The sequence below is a fragment of the Filicampus tigris genome, chromosome 11 (assembly GCF_054856515.1).
Source record: "Filicampus tigris isolate MCC_2025a chromosome 11, RoL_Ftig_1.0, whole genome shotgun sequence".
Classification (NCBI taxonomy): Eukaryota; Metazoa; Chordata; class Actinopteri; order Syngnathiformes; family Syngnathidae; genus Filicampus; species Filicampus tigris.
In genome coordinates, this window is record NC_141227.1 from 1,750,039 (window position 1) to 1,760,874 (window position 10,836).

Sequence of the window (10,836 nt, forward strand, 5' to 3'; positions counted from 1 at the left end):
TCTTCCCCCAAGCGGGTCGTAGCAGCAGATGGAAACCTCCTAAAAGAGGTACCACGCCCCTTAACCTGGTCCTGTCCAGGAACCACCAAGACATAGTTGAGTTCTATGCAATAACTTCCCCACTGACACCTGTGATTTTAGGTAGACCCTGGTTAAAGTTGCACAATCCTCACATAGGCTGGTCCACAGGAACTATTCGGGACTGGAGCAACCATTGCCATTCCCACTGTCTAAAGTCAGCAATACCAGTAAGAGTCCCCAGTTCCACCTGCACCTGCCCCTCCAAGTAGACTCACGCAAAATGGCCGCCCGCTTCATTGGCCCCTACCCCATCGACAGGATCATTAACCCCAGCGCCGTTCGCCTCCAGCTTCCTGCCTCGCTCAAAATCCACCATGTCTTCCACGTGTCTCTTTTGAAACCAGTCACCGACAGCCCTCTCCAGCCACCTGAACTTCCGCCGCCTCCTCCCCGCATCATCGATGGACATCCGGCATACACGGTGGACCGCATCCTCAATGTCTGCAGGCGAGGCAGAGGTTTCCAATACCTTGTGGACTGGAAAGGGTACAGCCCAGAGGACCGCTCCTGGATCTCACGATCCCTCATTTTGGACCCACAACTGCTGCGGGACTTCTACGCCCGCCACCCAGGTAAACCCGGTAGAGCGCCAGGTGGCGTTCGTTAGGGGGGGGATACTGTCGTGGTCCGTGTTCGCTGTTGCTGTGTTGTGCCGCAGTTCCTGCTTCTCCCCTTCCCTCTCTGTACTCCGCTGTCCTGAGTTCAAGAAGAACACTGAGGAACGGAAACAGTGGATCAAAGACAACAAGCGGTGTTGGAGGTGCGCCCGCGAGCACATGGCCGAGCAGTGCACCCTGAAGAAGCCTTGCCGCCTTAAGGAGTGTGGCAGTACACACCTCACAGTCCTTCACGACCTCAACACGAAAACGAGAGACCAAGCCAGAGACTGAGGAGTTCCCCCAAGACCCTGAGGAGTTCCCCCAAGACTGAGGAGAGTCGCACCTACTACGTTGGCCCAGTGCGTGGTAACAACCCCCGAGTGTTACTCAAGATGGTGCTTGTTGTCTTACGCCATGACAATAGAGAGATGTCAACCTATGCAATCATCGACAATGGGGCTGAGCGTACCCTTCTGCTTAAGAAGGCAGCCATTACCCTGGGACTCTTCATCTTCATCAGATGAAGATCCTTACCATCAGCCCTAAGCCCACTCAAGTGACAGGGGAAATAGTGTCCCTAGAGATCATGCCGAGGGGATGACCAGGAGAGGTGCACCCCTGCACAATGTTTTCACTGCCGCCGAATTGAGTCTTTCTAAATACGGACACCCTATGAAGGCGCTCAAGGCGAGGTACCCCCATCCGTTGGAGTTGAGACTTGATCAAGAAGAGGAAGTAGCACCAACTATCCTACTCGGGTCTGATTACACAAAGCAAGAACAGGGTTGTATTCAACTGTAGCTTCCAGGTTTACGAACAAAACCTAAACAAGCACCTTCTCCCTGGTCCAACGCTGAACCCCTCCCTACTCGGAGTCATGATGCGCTTTCGCCGGCATCAGACCGTGATAAGCGGTGACATAACACGCATGTTCCACCAGGTCCTGTTGCTGGATGAGGAAAAGCTACTTATGAGGTTTATGTGGGAAGAGAACCCCAGCAAGACCCCCTCTACCAACCAGTGGGAAGTGCTTCCATTTAGGACTACCTGCAGCCCGTGCTGCGCGACGTATGTTCTGCAGGCCCATATGAAGGAAGCAGCCGCACCTGAGGGAGTAGCTGATGTAGTCCTGCACAGTCTATATGTGGATAACCGCCTCCACAGCACTGATTTCCCCATCGTTGGCTTCAGTTCATGAGCTCCACCAACCCGTGCAACGTTTTGGTACCATTTAGTATTAATTAAGGACATTGAGTTTAAATTGTAATTGGGCTGAATTATCATTCTAAATATATATTAAATTTGTATTATTTATAATTGAATATCCATTGCATTATTTTGCCAAAGTGTTTAACATTATTATTATTATTACGGGCGGCACGGTGATCGACTGGTTAGCACGTCCGCCTCACAGTTCAGAGGTTGTGGGTTCGATCCCGGCTCCGGCCTCCCTGTGTGGAGTTTGCATGTTCTGCCCGTGCCTGCGTGTGTTTTCTCCGGGTACTCCGGTGTCCTCCCACATTCCAAAAACATGCATGGTAAGTTGATTGGATACTCTAAATTGCCCCTAGGTGTGATTGTGAGTGCGGATGTTTGTCTCTGTGTGCCCTGCGATTGGCTGGCAACCAATTCAGGGTGTCCCCCGCCTACTGCTCCAGCACGCCCCGCGACCCTTGTGAGGATAAGCGGTACAGATAATGGATGGATGGATTATTATTACGACTTGTTGCTTCCTCTAAAGTTAAATTACAGTCAAATATAGTGACAAATAAGGAGTAAGATTATTTGTTTATTAATTTGGTGAATATTACAATCCCCCTCACATAAACATACAGTCCTCTACAGCACCTATGTCAAAGTCAAGGCCCACGGCCCACATCCGGCCCGCGAAAAGGTTTTCTACGGCCCCTGGGATGATATTGCTTTATTATTAGATCCGGCCCGCAGCCTGCAGCAAGCCGGTGTGGGTAGCAGATGTGATTGGGTCCTTCGCGCCTGCCTAAGACGTCACGCTTTAAAATATTTTGTAGCGACTTCAAAGAACACGCCGTCAGACGTAGTTTAATTATCATGTTTTTATTGGTCCAACCGGCTAATAAGGGCCGCAGCCGATGCCAATACAGTACGACAAATGTTCAGTCAAAAAAGAGCAACGGCTCTCCTGTTCGTCCTCCGCTACTCTCGCTCGCATGCCCTCCCATCCAGCGAGCCGCACGATGCATTCATTAACCTCGGAAACAAAACAACTTGGCAAGACACAAATTCGACCACAACACAGATAACCCAATTCATTACACTATTTCTGTAATATATTTCTTTGCATCAATGTTTGCCACCCCATGGCTGTTCTACATGCTGACTGAAGACTTCACGTCACTTTTTCAGAATCGGATTGTGGTGAAAAGTTATTTGGAGTAAAACACACTTTATTAGAAATACTTCATGTTAGAAATCTCACGTTGTTTTATTATTAGTAATTGTTGGCATTTGATAAATTCATTGAGTTTCAACGTAGTGCTGAGATGTCACACACTGTGAGCAGGCATTGAACGCTATTCGAGCGCTAAGTGTTGAAAGTGAGTGATTTTTTTTTTGTCTTTCCTCCTTTGACACAGCTCGTAGTTTGTTCGTGCCAGCAGACTCAGTAGTTGCAGATTGCCCGTGTTTCACCACGTTTGTTGTTGTGTGTAAATGTTGAAAGGTGAGTTTAATAATTTAAGTTCGTGTCGGGTAACTGCTGTACATAATAGCCTAGATATGTTCTCGTGAGTGATGTCACGTTGATGAACACTAGTTAGTTATTTTATCTCATATGCTAACTATTCTAGTGATAAAACGTGTGAATGTGTATTGTATATATTGTTTGGCTGATTAATTTCTTAATACAGTGAATTGTAATGTTTAGGCATATTGTTAACAAATGGATATGCATTGGATGATGTTGCTAGGTTATTCTTTGTCTGTGTTGTTGCAGACCACAATAAATAGACGTGTCACGTGGAATACAGGCCTGTGTTTTCTGACAGGAGCACCCACATCCATAACTTGCCACTCTAATATAGAGTCAGCTGGAGACATCATACCAATCATATGATCTCCCCGTTTTACTTCACATTATGTACAGTTCATACAATCTTGCAGCCCGAGTCAACCAGAAAATTGTTTCCAGTTTGGCAGGAGAAACGCAAACGGAAGTGACGTACGAGCTGCCTCGCAAAAGTAGCAGCACTTTATTTTATTTATTATTTAGTAACTCCGAAGATAAAAACACAACAGCTAGGGGGGTGACAAACATAGACGCAAAGAAATATATTCCAGATATATAAAGCGTGACATCGTCAGCAGGCGCGAAGGACCCGATCCAATCTGGACATTTTTAAAAATTTCAATGAACATTCTATCAGTCCGGTCCTCGGCTTGTCGCAAAATTTTGTATTTGGCCCTCCATCCATTTGACTTTGACACCCCTGCTCTACAGGCTCCAGCACACTAATACATAAAGAAGCACTCGCCTTAGCCAAAATCAATTACTTTTCCAGATTAATTGTTCGAAATAAAAACAATCCTAAATATTTATTTGATACAGTGGCAATTCTCACGCAACAGCTGCCGACCTCTCATTCAGCCCATGACTTCATGTATTTCTTTACGCTGAAGATTTTGGGACGAGGTTAAGGACATCGCTCCTAAAACCCTGTTGAATTCCGCGAATACTGACGTTAGTAGGGTTATTATGGCTGATAACTGTCTGACAACTCTCTCTTTTTAAAATAGTATCTCTTGAAAGCCTAACAAAATTAGTTGGTGCGGCAAAACAGACAACTTGCGTGCTCGACCCACTTCCTGGTAAACTCATCAAAGAATTGTTTACAACCCTAGGACCCTCCGTTTTAAATATCATTAATTTATCACTCACCTCGGGCACTGTACCAGCAGCCTTTAAAACCGCTGTTATTCGACCTCTGCTTAAGCGGCCAAACGTTGATCCAGAGAACCTCAGTAATTATAGGCCGGTTTTAAATATCCCGTTTATTGCGAAAGTTCTCGAAAAAGTTGTAGCGCAACAGCTTAGTGACTATATGGCCGCTAATGTCATCTTCCAAACCGCTTATCCTATATAGGGTCGCGGGGAGTTGCTGGAGCCTATCCCAGCCGTCAATGGGCGAAGGCAGACCACACCCCGAACTGGTCGCCAGCCAGTCGCAGGGCACACATAGACACTGTCACTGAGCGGGAATCGATCCCACGCTGCCCGCACACAACTCAGGCGTGTATACCACTACACTATCAGGGACCTTGGCCGCTAATGATCGATTTGAAATTCTTCAGTCAGGATTTAAAGCCCATCACTACTGAGACGGCTCTTGCTAAAGTGACTAATGATCTTCTTTTAGCTATGGACTCCGACACCTCATCAATACTACTCTTACTTGACCTTAGTGCTGCTTTTGACACCGTTGATCATAACATACTATTACAATGCCTAGAAGGATGTGTTGGTATCTCAGGCTCAGAACCTTCTTGGTTTAATTTTTAACCCTCAGAAAGGACTCACCGTGTAATTCATGGCAATGCGACTTCTGAGTTCTGTAAGGTTACATCTGGAGTCACGCAGGGATCCGTACTAGGACCCCTATTGTTTAGCATCTACATGCTTCAGCTTGGTGATATTATACGTAAATATAACATTAGTTTTCATTGTTGTGCTGATGATACACAATTATATATGCCGCTCAAAATAACAAACCCGGCTGATTGCTGTAATTTAGAGGCGTGCCTTGCCGAGATTAAACAATGGATGTCTCTCAATTTTTTGCTTTTTAACTCTGATAAAACCGAGATGTTGATTATTGGCCCTGCTCGTCATCGGCACCTATTAATGAACACCACTCTGAGGCTCGATGAACGTACTATTACCCAAAGTGATTCAACAAAAAATTTTGGTGTTATATTCGACCCAACTCTGTCTTTTGAAATGCACATTAAGAATATTACTAGAACAGCATTTTTTTCATCTCCATAATATTGCTAAAATTCGTCCAATTCTGTCAAATAGTGATGCAGAAATTTTAATCCATGCGTTTGTTATGTCTCGCCTCGATTATTTTAACGTTTTGGCCTCTGGTCTTCCCATGTCTAGTATTAAAAGTCTGCAGTTAGTCCAAAATGCCGCAGCAAGACTCTTGACAAGGACGAGAAAGTTCGATATTACTCCGATATTAGCCAATTTACATTGGCTCCCAGTCCACTTGAGATATGATTTCAAGGTTTTGCTACTTACCTACAAAATACTGCACGGCTTAGCACCTTCCTATCTCGTCGACTTAGTGATACCGTATGTTCCGATCCGAAACCTTCGGTCACAAAATGCCAGCCTTTTAGTGATCCCGAGAGCCAAAAAGAAGTTCGCAGGCTCTAGAGCGTTTTCTATTCGGGCACCGATGCTTTGGAATGCCCTACCCGTGGATATTAAAGGCACTACCTCAGTAGAAATGTTTAAAACACGACTTAAGACTTATTTGTACGATTCTGCATTTAGTTGAACTGTTTGTTTTGGCCTGCGACTGGCTGGCGACCAGTTCGGGGTGTAGTCTGCCTTCGCCCATTGACGGCTGGGATAGGCTCCAGCAACTCCCCGCGACCCTATATAGGATAAGCGGTTTGGAAGATGACATGACGTGTTTGTTTTGGCCTCTTTACTGCCCCTTCTACTCTTTTCTCTGCCCCCTTTTCCCAGGCTTGGGAACTAGGTGATGACGACCGAATTGGAGGTTGCTGTTTCGATCCAACAGCAACTGACTGCTAAGAGATTGGAGGCTGACCACAATCCTCGGAGGCGCTGTTATGGAGATTTCTACATTGACCATTGGTCCCCTGCTCACTTCATCGATGTCATCTTCCTGCAGCACTTCATTTGATTAACTTTCACATCACTTTAACAAACACTGTATAGTACTATAATATGTGTTCAATGTTGCCCACTCGGCATCCATTGCAGCCTGATCATCCTGGAAGGGGGATTCCCCCATCTTTGGTCCCTTCTCAAGGTTTCTCACTTTTCCCCAGATGTTTTTTTTTTTAGTTTTTCCTTGCCCTCCTCGGGGTTAAGATCAGGGGGTGTTGTGTATATGACCTGGTGTATATGTGAAGCCCTTTGAGACTTTCCTGTAATTAAGGGCTATATAAATAAATTTGACTTGACTTGACATGTTGCGATAACATAAATTTTCCCACACGGAGAGGAGGAGAGAGAGGATGCAGCATGCAGCTCGTTGCTGCTGCAAAGCAAACCAGTTTGGCAATAAAATTAAATGCATAGTCCAGTCATATCGGTCCCTTTATGGTTGTAGCAGGCACGATATCCATTGTTGTCGCTGTCTTTTTGAAGCGACGCCCCCCGACTTGGAACTCAACTGTTTCAAAACAACTTGTGTCCGGGAGTATATGAAGCTGCGCGCAGCACTCAAGTATGACGCTGGCACATCAAGGTGGAATTCATGCACTTCTTCTGGCGTCTTCCCTACTTCCGGAAAGACGCCGTAGCAAACCTACTGCGTATAGTGGTTCGCTGGTATGCTTTTATTTTGTAGGTGAAGGAGGGGAAGTTTGGAAAATAAATAAGTAACTTGTTGACTGCGACTTCTGACCCAATTAATCATACAATACGACAAAACCAACCCTGGGGATCGCAATGGAAGTAAGCACACGCAGTTGGGTAAGTAGTAAAGTACTAGTGGCGCATTTTGAAGCGTGTCCACAGCGGATTCGAATAGGAAATTAGCCAGCTAATGATCCTTAAAAAGCCTCTGCCGTTAGCATCTTTCCCGTGGCGGGATTCATAATTTTTATGAATAAGGGCTTCTGAATAAGCCAGAAGGGTACCCAGGTCGAGGGTGGAGGGTCGCGGCCGGACCGGCAAAAAAGGGTCAAGTGCCGAGGTCTGGTAATTATTAATATCTTGGCTCTGTCTGCTTTCACTTCTCCAGGCTGCTTAAAAGTAGCGGGGATAAGTTGTGGGTGTTGAGTGGGTTTCTTTTTTCTACCCCCGGTAACTGTATCGGCGTGATGCCGTCTTACATGTGTTAGCATTGTAGCGTCTTCCAAGAACACGCCGTCAGACGTAGATTGATTAACGCATTTTATTAGTCCAACCGGCTACTGTGAGCCGCAGCTGACGCCAATACAGTATAACAACCGTTAAGTTCACGAAGTGTCACGACTCCCTCTACTTTATTTAAATAAATAAATAAGTATATATATATATATATATATATATATATATATATATATATATATATATATATATGGGTTGACGAACGACCCCACAACCTTGGTGTCAGGTGGAATACTCGTACCTCCAAAAGGAGACAAGTTGTTAGGGTCGCCTTTTGTTGACACCAGCAATATACTAACACAGTAGGAGTGGCATGGCTCATGTGGTAATGTGGACGTCTCACCGCCAAGAGGTTGGGGGTTTGTTCGTCAATCCCTTAATTTAAAAAAAAAAAAAAGAAACTACGATACAAGTAAAATTTACTCAAAAACTATGGCGTTAGCTTGATGCCACAATTACATCAGCGTAATGTCAAATACAGTGTACAAAAATGTATTTCGCGTGTATGTAATGTGAAATACCGCGTACTAAAGCATGTTTTGTGCGTTCAAGAATGTGTTTCGTGTGTGTACGAAACCGTCCACATGCACATACAATATTGTTTTTTACACTTGCTTCTTCTCTCTACTACAATACGCTGATTCACGGTTGCATGCAATGTGTTATAACTGTGCCACAATTCTTAACTAATCAGGAGTCAGACAGCAGGGCTAATTCTGATTGGCTGTTTACAATCCAACCGTAACTAAGAAGTGGGGAGAAACTGGAGAAAAAAAAAACAACTACCGGTGTCTCAAGGTACAATAACGTTAAAACAAACAAAGATACTTTGAAAAACTATAGTTTTGAATTATTAACCACAATAATACGCCATACATAGCCTTCCATCGACTATTTGTGTTTGAGGCTTCCTGGATGTCCTACTTACTGCTCTAAAATGCGATTGGATAGAAAACAGCCAATCAGAATTAGCCCTATTCTCAGACTCCTGATTGGTTAAGAATTGTGGCACAATTACCTTAGTGGCCCGAATATAAGACGGTGTTTTTTGCATTGAAATTAAACTGAAAAAGTGGGGGTAGTCTTATATTCGGGGTCTAGACATTATACCCATTCATGACGCTTGATGGCGCCAGATATCATTGAAGCGAATGCTGAACTTGACTCCGCAGGCCAAAGCAACCCCTGTCATGTGAGGATGACGTGCTATGGGAGGAGCCAGAGGATGGGATTAAGGAAAGCGAAACTGAGCACAGCGAGGCAGATAATTGTTTGTGAGGAGTAATGTTCTGTCATGATAGATCTCAGCTACTCTAAAGTTAAACCAGTTTGCATTATTTTATTGCAATGTTTTTCCTTATTCATATTTGTTTCAAGACGACAGTTACAGTTAGACTTCACTTTGATGGTTAATGCAGTTATTTCAATTTTGTTGTTTGATCACAATAGATTGGTTTATTTACATTTCAAAAACCAGAAGCCATTCATTTCCGAATGTGATTGCACTTTAGTTTACATATTTAAATGTTGAGATATTAAGATTTGAATGAGGCAAAATAACATGCCTTTTCCCTCAAATATATTGTTATAATCATTTGTTTCACATGTACTGTAATTATTTTCTGTATCAAAATGAATTTGGTTCCAAAAAAACTTTTTTCAAACTTGAGTCTGAAAAAGAGGGGGTCGTCTTATAATCGGGGCCATCTTATATTCGGGCCAATACGGTATAACGCCTGTATCGCCTGAATCAGCGTCTTGTACGCATAGCGGAGGAGAGCAGAAGCGAGCGTATAAAACAATCTTGTGCGTGCATATGGACAGCTTTGTACACACGAAACACACTCTCGAACGCACAAAACATTCTTTTGTAAGCGGTATTTCACATTACATACAGGCAAAGCACTTTTGTACGCGATATTTCACATTACATACACGCGAAACACATTTTTGTACGCGGTATTTGACATTACGCTGACATAATCGTGGCATCAATTTAACGCCATAAAAAACTCTGCTCCAAAAATTGACATCGAATTTCTGAGTGAAAAAAAATGTTTTTCAGTGTACCAGCTTGCTCTACGTTTAAACTGCTCAAGATAAATAAATTCGATTGGCTGAATCGTGTTGATAAAGAAATGAATGGATCTGTGTATTTTCTGTCCATATTGTGTACCCCGGGCGGCACAGTGGCCGACTGGTTTGCATGTCCTCATCACAAGGGCAGAGTTCGTGGGTTTGAAGCCTACCTGTGTGGAGTTTGCATGTTCTCCCCGTTCTTCGGGTACTCCGGTTTCCTCCCACATTCAAAAAACATGCGTGCGAATGTTTGTTTGTCTTTATCTACCATGCAATTGGCTGGCAACTAATTCGGGGTGTCCCCTAACAACCTACTGCCCGAAGACAGCTGAGATAGGCTCTAGCCCGTGACCCTTGTGGGGATAAGCGGATTGGATAAAGGATGGATGGATAGTGTACCCCTATTTTCCATGCACCTTTTTGAAGCTATCAGGTGTTTATTTGTTGTTCTCTCTTAATGACTTAATGACCCATCTTAGGAAGTTCTCCTGCTTACGTGGGATAAACAAGAGTCCTACAGACGATAATCACCACAGCTAATCCATTTTAAGTCAAATAAAAATAGCCTGGAAAAATTAAGCGCTAGAATCAAGGTGATTCTATCTATCTATCTATCTATCTATCTATCTATCTATCTATCTATCTATCTTTCAAACATACTCACCGGTGTCTGCCATGGGTGCGATCAGCAAAATATTCTGCTAGCGTTGCTGGCTACTTGCACTGTTTGCAGTGCGTTGTTGAGAGTTCGTGTGGGGTTTGCAGAGGAGACACTCACACTTTGGGATTCAGATGAACCGAGCCTCTCTCTTTATATTTGTATGTGTCTGACTATTTCTCATCTTCTGTCTTGTTCTCCAATTCCATTAATCTCCTCTCCTTCCATTAATCTCCTCTCCTCTTCTCTTCTTCGGAGTCCCTCCCTCTGCCCGTCTTTCTCCCTCTGTGCTTGCTATTTGCTAT

The 10,836-nt window shown here is 44.1% G+C and overlaps 1 protein-coding gene across 2 annotated transcripts in view; it reads right to left on the reverse strand.

Moving 5' to 3' along the window:
- The window catches only part of LOC147139385 (rap1 GTPase-GDP dissociation stimulator 1), a 59,548-nt gene extending 48,712 nt beyond the window's left edge, over positions 1-10,836 (reverse strand). For both annotated transcript variants that reach the window (XM_086044968.1, XM_086044969.1), the window contains exon 1: positions 10,538-10,836. In XM_086044968.1, the coding sequence (XP_085901094.1) occupies positions 10,538-10,550 (13 nt within the window). In that variant the 5' untranslated portion in view covers positions 10,551-10,836. The remainder of the gene's footprint in view (positions 1-10,537) is intronic.